The 14256-nt window shown below is 39.5% G+C and overlaps 2 protein-coding genes across 2 annotated transcripts; one reads left to right on the top strand and one right to left on the bottom strand.

Moving 5' to 3' along the window:
• Positions 1-1196: 1196 nt before the first annotated feature.
• Positions 1197-2232, top strand: LOC111887517 (uncharacterized). The gene is made up of 2 exons (XM_023883684.3): positions 1197-1394; positions 1499-2232. Exons 1-2 carry the CDS (start codon positions 1292-1294, stop codon positions 2074-2076), a joined length of 681 nt encoding a protein of 226 aa, XP_023739452.2. The 5' UTR covers positions 1197-1291; the 3' UTR covers positions 2077-2232.
• A 110-nt stretch (positions 2233-2342) lies between these two features.
• LOC111887519 (4-coumarate--CoA ligase-like 6) lies at positions 2343-5811 on the bottom strand. The gene is made up of 6 exons (XM_023883689.3): positions 4573-5811; positions 4113-4302; positions 3104-3249; positions 2935-3002; positions 2607-2709; positions 2343-2460 (listed from the first exon to the last, which is right to left on the bottom strand). The coding sequence occupies exons 1-6, from the start codon at positions 5671-5673 to the stop codon at positions 2347-2349; spliced, it is 1722 nt and encodes a 573-aa protein (XP_023739457.1). The 5' UTR covers positions 5674-5811; the 3' UTR covers positions 2343-2346.
• Between the last annotated feature and the right edge of the window lie 8445 nt (positions 5812-14256).

Genomic DNA, 14256 nt, shown 5'->3' with positions numbered 1-14256 from the left:
TTTGAAATCTGGGCCAAAAATGTAATTTTTGAAAGTTGGATGACCTGTTGACCGGGTCAAAGGGTTAAATTGAATACGATTACCGGTATTTGAGACTTAATTGAATAAAAAAAATATATAGGGACTAAATCGATTATGAGGCCAATATGTAGGGACTTTATTGTAGTTTTCCCATAAATTAATGGAAGTGTGTCATTATTTCTTGCATTTAACTCTAATGGGAAATGGCTCTTTTCCCGACTTTTGCTATTAAGTCTTCTTTCTACAATTAGTGAAAAACAAAACACTCATATAGAGATAACATAACTCACTAAATAAAAAAGAAACAACATCTAAGGGTATCAACGAATACTTCTCCAATTTGGGATTTGACAACCCCAAAAGATGAAAATCACAAACACAAATGAAAATGAATATAACTTAAATTCTTACTAGTGAAAATCCTACCCCCTTTAAGAAATACAAGATGACCACATACAAATCTTCCAAAAGCTACACTTCATAAAATTTGGTATTATATTTTCAAGAAAATCGTTGTCCTATTTGGGATTTGACAACCTCAAAAGAGAGGCATTAGTAAGTGATGTTCAACGTTCCTATATAAGCTCATGTATTTACAAACAAATTGACATTTATTTATACTCTCTGGTTTAAGATTTAAAGTTTAGGGTTTAGGGTTTAGGATTCAATTAGTCACAATCAACAGGAGCAATCTGCAGTAAGATCTTTTAGTCTTTATTCTACATCAATCTCCATCGGTTTGATTTACTTTTGTATAGAAATCTTTACTTTATTCGATTCCCAAAAACACTTTGTATTATATCCATCATGTAAGATGTAAATCAGATACACAACTCTCTGTAGTTTTATTACCTGAATGAACTTGATTCGAGTAAATGATTGCATAAACTCCTTTGTAGTTCTTTTGCTCAATGCATATTTAATTAGCTCTATTTATGTATTCTATGGAGATTTGTAATGTAAAGAATTTCATTTCAGAAATGAAAAAACACTAATTTAAGATCCATAAAATGCGTACTATTCGCATTGTCCAGGTGTCAGTTTTGTTGCCACCTGTGGTGATGCTAACTCTCTTTGAATTTTTAGTCAACAAAAGATGATCTAAGAGGTTTGAAATTGAATCTATCCAGTTTTGTAACTCCCACCTGAATTTTGTAGGAAGTTAGTAGCAGACAAGTTTTATTTAATGCTTTCAACTCTATAAAAAGAGCCCAAAAAGAGTAACATTTTCATATAAGTGATCGTTTTTATTTACATACATTTTGAGAAAATGAAAATCAAAGGTGGTTATATGTTGTTGGCTTTTTTGTGTGCATATGTTCTTGTTGTTTCTTCTGTAATTGCTAAAAGTTCTGAAGATGATGAGAGAAAAGGTAACGTATTTCAATTCGTTTGTAATTAACATGTTTTAAGATCTTATGATTTGCTTGTTCTCATCTTTTTTTTTTTTTGTGTGTGTGTGTGTATGTTTGCATAGGGAAATTAGTTGGGAAGACACAAGGAGGTGGTGGAGGTGGAGGTGGAGGTAAGGATGGTTGGGGTGGGTATGGAAATGGAGGAAAAGGTGGCGGATGCGGTGGTGGTGGTTTTGGAGGATGGGGTGGTTATGGATGTGTAGGTAAGGGAGGATGGAGTGGTGGAGGTGGTGGCCCTGGAGGTGGCGGTCATGGAGGATCAAGTGGCGGTCATGGAGGATCAAGTGGCGGTCATGGAGGAGGTGGCGGTCAAGGAGGAGGTGGCAAGGGAGGATGGAGCGGAGGAGGTGGTGGTCAAGGAGGAGGTGGTAAGGGAGGATGGAATGGTGGAGGTCAAGGCGGAGGTGACAAGGGAGGATGGAGCGGAGGAGGTGGTAAGGGAGGATGGAGTGGTGGAGGTCAAGGAGGAGGTGGTAAGGGAGGGTGGAGTGGTGGAGGTGGTGGTCAAGGAGGAGGTGGCAAGGGAGGATGGAGCGGTGGAGGTGGAGGTGGTGGTGGTCATGGAGGATGGGGCGGCGGCAGTGGTGGTGGCGGAGGAAAGGGTGGCTCCGGAGGTGCTGAAATTGGAAAAGCTAACTAATACAACACATATACATCCAAGAATAAGGCCATGGGCCCACTTCCATATACACACCATATCCAAATGGTTTCTACTTTCTACAATGTAATCGTTTCTTTGTATACTCTGTAATAATAAATTCTATTTATTCCAATAAATTCCAACATTGTTGTTGAATGTTGATCAAATTACATAAAAAATAGACCCGTGTCAACCCACCTCAAGGGTTTATAATTTATAAGCCACACAGTTGAAGAATTGCATAAAAAAGAATGAAATATTTTTAATTCATCAAATTCTCGAATATAACTTGTCCTTCAATTGCCTCCTTAGTATCTTTCCAGCTGCAGACCTTGGTATCACGTTCATGAACATAACTTTTCTCACCTTCTTGTATGGCGCCACCTGTCACATTGCAAATATTGATTATATTTTTTTAATAGAAATTTAAAAAAAAAAAAAACAAAAAGTAGGATTCTATAACAAAAAAATTAATTGAAAACACGTTGCTATTTCTAGCAATGAAGATTTTATATTTATAGAATGAAAACCTGTTTTGCTACAAAATCAATTATGCTCGATTCAGTAACTTCAAATCCAGGCTTCCTCACTACAAATGCAACTGGAACTTCTCCTGCTTCCTCATCTCTAGCTCTGCATGATCAAAATCACAAATTCATCACAAGTCATGGTTTGACTTTTGAGGTCAAAGTCAAACAAATTATACTTTGACTTCAAAATTGATCCTATTTTCATACACTTCTTTGAAGCACTAGATAACCACATATAAACCTTATCCCAAAAGCTACATGTCAAAAATTTAGGGTTTAGAGTTTAAGGTTTAGGGTTTAGGGTTTAGGGTTGAGTTGACTAACTTACCCTGTTACTGCAGCATCAAGAATGGCTGGATGAGATGCAAGAACATCCTCTAAATCAGCAGGAGCAATCTGCAATAAGATCATTTAATCTTTTATTCTTTATTCATTTCTAAGAAAGATTGGATTTTTATTACTTTGTATTAGTCAAAGTCTTTATTTTATAAGATTACCTGAAACCCTTTGTACTTTATTATCTCTTTCAAACGATCAACAATATGTAAATACCCATCTTTATCAAAATAGACAATGTCTCCTGTATGTAGCCAACCTTCCTTATCAATAGTCAAAGAAGTCGCCTCCACATTGTTCAGGTATTCTAAAAAAAAAAAAGGATCTTCTATCAAATTACTATTTATGGGATATCTAAATCAAAAAGGGAAATCTTTGAGGTTGAAATGACTAGACTAGACTATACTCAACAAGATAAGCTTATAGGGTTAAAAGGGTATTTATGTCTTTTGCACAGAAAAATATCAAAAGGGTATTTGTTGTTGTTCCACCTTTTTGGGTACGGGTGCAAACGAGCCGAGCCGAGCCCGAGCCTGGCCAGGCTCGGCTCGGGCTCGTTTAAATTATACGAGGCTCGAGCTCGGCTCGATTCGAGCTTTCTTTTACTGAGCTCAACTCGAGCTCGTAAAGAATTATACAAGCTCGGCTCGGGCTCGGGCTCGACTCGTTTATCGTTTGATGTGCCTAAATAAGCTTAAGCTCGGCTTAAGCTCGTTATGAAGCTCGTTTACTAATACCCGAAATCCATAATTTCCCAAATATGTTTTTATTTTAATATAAAATAATAATAATAAATTATATTATATAAAGGCTCGTTTAGCCTCGCGAGCCTAATCGAGCTTAGTGACATAGGCTCGAGCTCGAGCTCGTTTAATAAACGAGCTTAATACTAAGCTCGAGCTCGGCTTGGGCTCGTTTAAAACCAGTTTCGAGTCAAGCTTTTAACAAGCCGATCCCGAGTAGCTCGCGAGTAGCTTGGCTCGTTTGCACCCCTATTTTTGGGTCTATCTCTGTCCCACCTACATTGGGTGGGACCGTGGGTCCCACCTTTTTGAGTGGGACAAAAAATTACCGTTTTTTTTGTGTCATTGACAAACACAGTACAGACTGTTCTATTCTGTTATGTCATGAGTAACAATTGGGCCTAAGTTCTCAAGGATTAGCGGTTACCTTTCATTATGGCGGGCCCACGTAACCAAAGTTCACCGGTTTTTCCAGGTGGCAGATGTAAACCCGTAACCCAATCCACCACTTTAGCTTCCATATTTGGAGCCAAAAGTCCAGCCGATGCATAATTATGAACATCTCGTGTGTTGAATCCACGTGTTCCCACAGCAGTCGATTCACTCATGCCATAACCCTAAAAACATCTTGTCAACATCAGTTATTCTTTCAGCAACCCCTAACCCACACTGGCCCACCACAATAGTTGAACATCATCATATATGATATAAATCAGGTACACATGGGCCCACAACAACAATTGAACAGCATCATATGTGTATGGGGCCCACTAGGTAGGTGACATAAAAGTCAAGTACCCCACAAGGAGTCTAAATTCACATTGGAACTGAAACTCCTACACTACACTGTATAGTTTGCTTTGCTATTAGGATTGAAATTTTATTACCTGAATGAAATCGACTTGAGGAAAATATTGCATAAACTCCTCTATGGTTTTTGTGCTCAAAGGAGCAGCTCCACAAGACACCTGCTTTAAGCTCTTCAAGGTTTTACTTTTACCAGAACTACCCTTTCCCATCCTACTCAACGCAGTCACCAATGGGGGCACTCCGGGAAAATGAGTGACTCCATATCTATCAATGGACCTCACCATTTCATCAACACTAAACTTTCTCATAACAACAATCGTCGTACCCAATGAAAGAATCCCCATAGTGAAAAGCGTAAGTCCATAGATATGAAACATGGGTACAACAGCTAAATACACGTTGTCTTCAGGGGGATACGCATATTGGGAAGCTTCAAATCGAACAAAAAGCTCAACCCCAGAAATCAAATTTCTATGAGTTAAAACTACGCCTTTACTTGCGCCGGTAGTTCCTGATGAATAAAGAATCGCAGCGGTGTCATCTTGCTTAACTGTTCGACGTGGAACCAAATCGTGATCACTTGAAATTAGATTGAAAAAAGGCGCAAAACGAATTTGGTTTGAATCGAATTTTGCAGTTTCAGGCACTAGGATAGATTCGATTCCTATCGAGTTTAATTCGTCGGCTTTATCAGGAAAGGTAAAGGCTAAAGTGACATGACAACCAAGTGTTTGTTTTTTTATCTCAGAGAAACTACTGAACGGATTCATGGTACTTACGACAGCTCCTAGATATAGAACACCCAATAAAACAATGGGATAGTAGATCGAATTTGGTAAAAGGATCAAAACGACATCACCTTTTGAAACACCCATCTGATGGTGAAGTCCATTAGCCATTGATTTCACCAACGGTTGGAGTTCTGCGTACGAAATTGAAACCCCGGATGCTGCATCAATGAGTGCAGTTTTTCCGTTGTGTTTGTGTGAGAATACGCAGGAAACGACATCGAGAAATGGGTCTGAAGGGAGGTTAATTCGTGGGTGTCTGCTGTTGTATACTCCGGTGTCTTCGGAATACCAGTCGTGCGACATGGGTTGGTTGTCTGACGTTTCAAAATTGGAGCTTTCCGTTGAAGAATGAGAGTTATTCAATTGGGGTTTGGAGAAGGTCGCCATTGGCGATGAGGTATGCAGGATCTTGAAGAATAATGGAAGAAAGGTTTTATGGAAAAGCAAATGCCCGAGGTTCTTAGTATTTATGCGGACAAGAGGGTGTAAGAAGATTCGAAAAATCAAAATAAAGAAAGTGAGGTAGTTTTTAAATAGCGGCATTCATTAAAATAGTACCCGGGGAGGATAATTGGGTTGAGAATCAATATGTTTATAATTTTGGCGTCATAACAACTTAACAAGATTTTATTTTAGTTTTAAGGGAGATTCAAACAATAATTATATACAAATTTGGTGGTGGGCTTTATTGTAGGTTTATATAAGAGGAATTCGATATTGAATACTACGAAATGTAGAGGTCATGAACGTGACCCATGGGCAACACCCATGTGGGTAGACAAGCACCTGCAATGGATGTAAGTGAGATTATTTTCCCATGAATCATCTCGTTCATTAATTCCATATAAATAATACAAATACAATACAAATTCAAAAAGGCCGATACAATATAAATAATACAAATACAATACAAAGTCAAAAAGGCCTATACATATGGGACATACAAGATATGTGTGATAAAGGAAGATTTCTTTTTTCACCACTTATCACACTCTCATTCAATTTATTAAATATTATTTTGTGGTTATTTTGAATTTATTTTTTTTCCACATATCATTTTATAAGTTCTTATATTTTATTAAATTCCACGTAATATTTTAATATAACAGTTATAATAAATGTAGTAATAAATAGAAATCAATTTCATTAATGAACTTATATTTTAATTTCAAATTCTCAAAATTAAAGCTTACTAGTTTCTTTTATTTATTTAAATTAGTATTTGTTTAAATTTAAAAGATAAAAAACATTTCTATTATAATAATTCAATATTTTTCTTATTTTCTTATAAATTCAAAGTTCTCAAATATTTTGACATTTATATTTAATTTTATTATTATTTTTAAATTAACATATGTAATACATGTGTTTCCAACTAGTGTTATAATACATAGTCTAATAGAACAGGGATAGCACAAACATTCAAAACTGGACCGGAAATCTAGAAAAAATGAAAAAGGAAGACTTTTGGTGAAGATATCCACATATTGATATTTGGGTGGAATATGAAGAACACGAACATGACCGATGACAACTTTGTCTCTAACAAAGTGAAGATCAATCTCAATATGTTTAGTTCGTTGATGTTGAACCGGATTGGAAGACATATACAATGCACTAACATTGTCACAATACACAAGTGTACCACGATGCATCGAGTAGTGTAACCCAAGAAGAAGAAGGTTGTGAATCCAACATGTTTCCGCAACGACATTGGCAACACCGTGATATTCAGCCTTGACACTGGATCTAGATAAGGTATTTTGGCGCTTGGAAGACCAAGAGGGGAGGTTGTGACCCAGAAAGACACAATAACCGGAAGTGGAACGTCGAGTGACAGGACAGCCAACCCAATGCATCAGAATAAGAAATTATATTGTGTGATGGAGAACTAAAGATTTGAGTGTCATGATCTAAAGAACCACGTATGTACCTTAAAAACACTTAAGAGCAGTGAAGTGGGGCTCACATGGATCACTCACATATAAGCACATTTGTTAAACAACATATCAGGTCTAGTAAAAGTTAAGATATTGCAATGCACTGGCTAGATTGCGATATTAAGTGGGCTCATCAACGGGAGGTCCGGACCCATCAAACTTGACAGATAAATCTACCATAGTGGAGGCAGGTTTGCAGTTCGTCATCGAGGTCTAATCAAGAATTTCACAAGCATATTTTTGTTGAGACAAAAATAAACCACCATATGTCCTGGTGGCCGAAATACCTAAAAAGTAGTGAAGGTCCCCAAGATCCTTTATAACAAATTCGGAGCCTAAAACTGAAGTAATAGTGGACAAAAGTTGAGATGAGGAGCTTGTGAGTATAATATCATCCACATATAACAACAAGGGAGAAATATGAGAGCCCTGTATGTAGATAAACAAAGAAAAATCACACTTGCTGTTAGTAAAACCAAGGCTGGTAATAAAGACGGTAAATCGTTGAAACTAGGCGCGAGCAACCTAATTGAGACCATATAAAGATCTCTCAAGAAGACATACATGATTAGGTCTAGCATGATCCCGAAAACCAGGAGGTTGTTGCATATAAACCGTTTCCTATAGATGATCGTGAAGAAATGCATTCTTCACATCCAGCTGTCTGATAAGCTGTCACAACTGGAAAAATTCTAGATCAATCAAGGTCCAAACTTCAACCAAGTGCCCGTAAATTCACAATATAATAGTCTAGGTCAACCATTATAACTCATTTTGAAGGAATGAAGATATAAAATAATTAAGATGAAAATAAGCGTCAACAATAAAATGTTAGATAAACTTGATTTGTATAAATAAAGTGTATGTGATCGAGACAAGGATTCTGAAGATACAAAGAACACCAAAATCCGAGTTATAACGAAAAAGTTATGATCTATCGAAGTTTCGCGACAGAACCAGCACAACGCTGTGTGACATAAAAAGTGAGTTTACAATCGAATGCTTTTTAGCCTTAGCAACCTAAACAAAAGTTCTAACATACGTTAAACCGAGAGCGTACATAAAAAGAACATCTAAATTTAACTTTGTATGAGGAAGTTATGACTTTTCTAAGATTCGGTACAACAGTGTACAACCCGAAATTCGAAATATAGATCGAGCGATTTTTAGCCGACACAACTTAAACGAGAATCTAAGATCTCGTCAATAGTAGTTCAACGGTAAAAAGACAGACGAAAACGGATGTTGAATGAAGAAGTTATGAATTTTTAATGGACTTTTCCTGTCCCGGCCTGTTAAAAATATAATATAAAAAATAAATTCAAAATTAGCCGATGGAGTCTAAACGAAAGTTGTAGAGTACGGTCGCACCTGCGCGTGGATATAAAGAACGTCGAAAAAGAAGCTCGTATGCGAAAGTTATGGATTTTTGAAGTTTGAAAAATAAATCCTTGAAGGAGTACGCCCCGCGTACTCAGACTAGCTTCGATGCGTGTTAGTAGCCTTGACACCTACGAAGGCTCGGAACCTGATCAGAGGACATGTATCTCGTACGCGCAGCGTACAAAAGTATGTTGTGCATACCGAAGTACGCCCAGCATAATGCGAGGCCTCAGCCTCCTATAAATAGCATGCGAAGCCTCTCGGATTACTTTAAAAATTCCATTCTCTCTTTCGCTTTAAACACCCTTTTAATCCCTTCTAAAACCCCCGAAGCCTAGGGAAACCCCCTAACACCCGGAGAAATCTTAGAGCCCCGAAGTCCTCGAGAAAATAATCTTTTCCAGTCGAAACTCTGCCCGTGCGAAACTCAATTTTCACCAGAAACTTGTAATTTCAAGTAGCGAAGCGTTGCCCAAATCACCACTTATCAGGTGAGTTCATACCCCTACACTTTTCCAAACTTTTTATATGTTTTAGGGGAGGGGGAATACAAGTAAAACACAAGAAATATTGTGTTTATAAATAAAAAAAACATTTATTACGTTCTCTTTTACCTTATAAATACTTTACGCGAAAATGCTAAATAAACGTTATTGTTAAATAGGTGTAGTTTATGAAAATTTCAGATTATGTTACTAAGTAGGAAAACGATATGAAAACAAACATATAAATTATATTAGGTATAATTTATGAGTCAGTCTACAATTTTTATCGTAAACAGGTATAAATAAAAATTTCATTTTTATTTATTAAGAGGTTTTTCACCGTATTACTCGTGAATTAGGTATAATTATATTAGGTATAATTTATGAGTCAGTCTACAATTTTTATCGTAAACAGGTATAAATAAAAATTTCATTTTTATTTATTAAGAGGTTTTTCACCGTATTACTCGTGAATTCGTTGAGGCAATAGATTTGTGAGACATGGCTTTGCGTACTTACCTAAGTACCAACGAAAGTCCCCACTTATGAACCAGAGTCTCCAGGAGGGAGAGCCTGAGTTTGTGTATAGATCTATATTGTTGGATTAGATGTCCAAGCCCATAACTATTATTGGTATGTACTCGACCCGAGAGTAGCATGGTCCATTTAGGTTGCATAACACTAGGACAATTTGTTAGGATGGACTCTTGAGAAAAGGTTATATATGATTTATTAATATATTATAAGTTCTAATATATTAATATGAAATCATATGTTTTAATTAGTATTGATCAAGAATTAATTTGGAATTAATTTACTGATCAAAAGAGACTAATTAAATCTATGAGGACTAATTATGGTAATTAGTTATATTTATATGTGTTGGACTTATGATCAATGTTGGACTAAGTTTATATATGGACACATAAAGAGTTGGGCCACATGAACCATGGATCATAGAACCCATGGGGTATGGGTTTGGGTTATATCCATGACCCTTGAAACCCTACATATAAATACATACTCCATTGCCTAAAAACGCACACTTGTTGTTCTTGGAGTTCTTGGAGGTGTTTTTGGTGCATGGAGATTCTCTCTCAAGAGCCACATTTGTCCTAGGTGAGTTGTGAGCCATTTGAGGCATTCATACTTTTGGTGCTAAGCTCTTAAGGCCAAATACAACAAGGTTTTAAGCTATATAAGAAGTATGTTGTCCTAACTAGGATTTCATATTATTTATGTCAATTGCATGCTAGTTATAGGCTTAATGCTTTAGAAATACCCTTACATGTATAATTAGAGAAAACATAGATCCAAGGAATTTAGGGTTGTATGTGCACCATAAGATGTTGTAGTATACAAAACCCAATAGTGGCATCAGAGCCACGGGTTGTTTTTTATTATATTTGATGTTATTATTGGTTTTTAGAGAAAATAAAATTGAATTTTCTGCATTCTGTCAACAGGACTCGCCAAGTCCACTAGGTGACTCGACGAGTTGCTTGAAGATACTCTTGGACTCGTCGAGTGCTGTAACACCGTAAAATTAAAACAATTTTTCACATTTGAAAAACACATTTTAAATAAAACCATTCAATCATAAAATGTCATAACATCATGTTTTTAATTCACAAATGTCTCCCAAGATCAAAATACATCCAATCCCATATGTGTGTACGAATCAAGCCGGCGCCTTCCCGCGGTCATCACTGGTACCTGAAACACATAACACTGAACACTGTAAGCATAAGCTTAGTGAGTTCCCCAAAATACCACAATAATATCATAATAGCCACTCGAGGTTGTAACTCTGTTGACCCTCTGGTCAATGTGTCTCAGTGGGGCCCTCCAGCCCCAACTCTCTGTGGGCCCTCTTGCCCTAACTCTAGGGACTCGAAAGTCCCAACTCTGTAACTCTGAATCATGCATATCACATATCACAATAAATCACAACACATAATAACATGCAATCACACTGGCATATAACTCTATAATACTCTGTCTCTTAACTCTGTTACCACACTAGGTAAAGTATAGTGAGAAGACTCACCTCGGGTATCTCGGTAAATCTCTGACTCGGTAAATGCTGGCCTAGCCTTCGCCTAATCATATGAAAATAACACTCTATTTAATATAATTCTCAAAGGCTAGACTATGCTCTCTTATGACACTCTCAGAAGGGTAAAAGACCATTTTACCCCTCTCATAGCTCAAAGGCCCCACAATAGACCATACCCTAAAAGTCAACCAAAAGTCAACTCTATGGGTTACGCTGCGTGTACCAGATGTGTACGCTGAGCGTACCCGGTTGCACCTCAGAATCGGGGAGCGCCTCCAAGTACGCGGCACGTACTAGGAATTACGCTCGGCGTACTCCCCTGCTTCAGCCCTTTAGCTCTTGAGGTCTTAAACAGTTAAGACCTACGTCCATATTTTAGATCTGACCCCTTCTAAGCCCCTTAATCCATAAAGTTGAGGACTTTAAGCCTTTGCATGGCTGAACATGTCACTAACTCCCAAAATGATCCATCCTTCAACTCTAGAAGGCTTAAAACACATGCATGACTCCAAAGTAACATCCAAGATGGGAACTTTATGGCTCTAAATCACTAGTAACACTGAAAAGGGACAGATCTCAGACCATGGAGCACTTTACACTCATAAAGTCTCCACCTTTGGGGTTTTTAGCCCTAAAAAGGACACATACAACAACAACAACCAAAAGAAGAGGAAAGTTTTGAACTTTATACCTCCAAGTGCAGCTCTTTCCTCTGTAGATCTTAGATCCAAAATGGCACCTCAAGCTTTAGCCTCCAAGAACTCCCTTCCTTCTTCTTCACTAAGCTACTAAAGCACCAACAAGCTCAAATCAACACTCTCACACTCTAAGAACGATGGGGCTTTCTTTTAGGTTTTCACTCACTGATATGGAGGATAAGGAATGAGACATAACACCCTTTAAATAGTGCAGAAGGAGGATTAGAGTTTTTGCACCAGGGCCGGGTACGCCCGGCGTAACTCTAGGTACGCCCAGCGTACCTTGGCGACTCCACGTCCAAATTAAGCGCGTGAGTACGCGCAGTGTACCCCTCTGGTACGCCTAGCGTACTCACTTGCTACAAACCCTCCACTCAAGGACTAAACATGCCTAAACAATAAAGAACAAGGATGAAAGGAATATACCTGAATCTCGGGATGTTACAATTCTCCCCCAGTAGAACTAGACTTCGCCCTTGAAGTCTCATTCCTCGAACAACTCTGGATGCTGCCCTCGCATCTCCGACTCTGACTCCCAAGTCATCTCAGACCCCTTTCGATGTTGCCACTGAACCAAAACCAAAGGCACCTCCTTGTTCCTCAAAACCTCGATCTTTCGATCTCTGATTGCCACCGGTCTCTTAGCATAATTCAGGCTCGCATCCACCTGGATATCCTCCAATGGTACCACTGCCGACTCATCGGCTATACACTTTCGCAATTGCGACATGTGGAAAGTGTCATGGATCTGACCTAACTCTGAAGGTAGCTCCAACCGGTAGGCTACCCTGACTACCCTTGCAATCACCCGAAAAGGACCGATATAACGGGGCCCCAACTTGCCCCTCTTCTTGAATCGGATCACTCCTTTCCAAGGAGAGACCTTCAGGAGTACAAAGTCGCCGACCTGGAACTCGAGCTCGGACCGGTGCCTATCCACATAACTCTTCTGACGACTCTGAGCGGTCAATAACCTTTGCCTGACTTGCTGTATCTGCTCAGTCGTCTGCAGCACAATCTTTGTACTACCCATAACACGCTGCCCGACCTCACCCTAGCAAATGGGAGTCCGAAACCTCTTCCTATACAACAGCTCAAAGGGTGGCATACCAATGCTCGAATAATGACTGTTGTTGTAGGAAAACGCTGCCAAGGGAAAATACGTGTCCCAACTCCCCCCGAAATCCAACACACATGCCCGGAGCATATCTTCAAGCGTCTGAATCGTCCGCTCACTCTGTCCGTCAGTCTGGGGGTGATATGCGGTACTAAAATGCAGCCTAGTACCCAACTCCTCGTGAAACTTCTTCCAGAATCTGGAAGTGAAACGCACATCTCGGTCTGAGACAATCGAGATCGGCACTCCATGCCGTGATACCACTTCCCTCACGTACATCTCTGCCAACGTCTCTACGGAAGAGCTCTCACTGATAGCAAGGAAGTGGGCGCTCTTTGTCAACCTGTCCACAATCACCCAAATTGCATCGACTCCACTAGCAGTCCTTGGCAATTTGGTGATAAAATCCATAGTAATCTGTTCCCACTTCCATTCGGGAACCTCCAATGGCTGCAACTTACCATGCGGTCTCTGGTGCTCGGCCTTAACCCTACGGCAGGTTAAGCACCTCTCAACAAACCACACGACATCCCTCTTCATACATGGCCACCAATACTCCCTCTTCAGGTCTAAATACATCTTGGTGGCTCCAGGATGGATCGAGAATTTCGACCGATGAGCCTCTTCCATCAAAATGGTACGCGTCCCTCCCACAAACGGTACCCAGATACGCCCCTGAAATGTCACAAGCCCCCGACCATCGGTAACGAACTCCGATACCAACCCAACAACTCGCTCTTTCTTCTGCATCTCAGGCTGCACAACCTCAGCTTGTGCCCCACGAATGGCGTCCAACACCGGAGCTATCACGGTCAATCTCAAACATACATCTCGCAACGGGGTGCTCTCTGCCATGCGACTCAGTGCATCGGCTACAACATTAGCCTTGCCCGGGTGGTACAGGATCTCACAATCATAATCCTTGACCACGTCCAACCACCTCCTCTGTCGCATGTTTAGGTTGGGCTGATCCATCAAATACTTCAGGCTCTTGTGGTCCGTGTATATCGTACACCAAACCCTGTACAGATAGTGACGCCAAATCTAGAGGGCGAACACCACTGCCCCCAACTCAAGATCGTGGGTGGGATACCTCGTCTCATGAGGCTTCAGCTGCCTCGATGCGTATGCTATCACATGCCCTCTCTGCATCAGCACCGCTCCCAACCCCAAAATCGACGCATCACAATACACCACAAAGTCCTCCATCCCCTCTGGGAGGGCTAACACTGGGGCTTCACATAGCCTTGGCGAAGCGTCTCAAAGGAGGTCTGCTGCTCTGGTCCCC

This window comes from Lactuca sativa, chromosome 6, assembly GCF_002870075.4.
Source record: "Lactuca sativa cultivar Salinas chromosome 6, Lsat_Salinas_v11, whole genome shotgun sequence".
Taxonomy (NCBI): Eukaryota; Viridiplantae; Streptophyta; class Magnoliopsida; order Asterales; family Asteraceae; genus Lactuca; species Lactuca sativa.
The sequence above is the reverse complement of the archived record's forward strand: the minus strand, read 5'-3'. Positions and strand labels throughout refer to the sequence as shown.

Bases quoted from the DNA above. Each gene is read 5' to 3' on its own strand.
- LOC111887519 (XM_023883689.3), bottom strand. From the start codon at position 5,673: ATGGCGACCTTCTCCAAACCCCAATTGAATAACTCTCATTCTTCAACG. The intron at 4,303-4,572 runs GTAATAAAATTT...AGATGTTTTTAG, and splicing joins CTCAAGTCGATTTCATTCAG to GGTTATGGCATGAGTGAATC. The intron at 3,003-3,103 runs GTAATCTTATAA...ATCTTATTGCAG, and splicing joins TAAAGTACAAAGGGTTTCAG to ATTGCTCCTGCTGATTTAGA.
- LOC111887517 (XM_023883684.3), top strand. From the start codon at position 1,292: ATGAAAATCAAAGGTGGTTATATGTTGTTGGCTTTTTTGTGTGCATAT. The intron at 1,395-1,498 runs GTAACGTATTTC...ATGTTTGCATAG, and splicing joins TGAAGATGATGAGAGAAAAG to GGAAATTAGTTGGGAAGACA.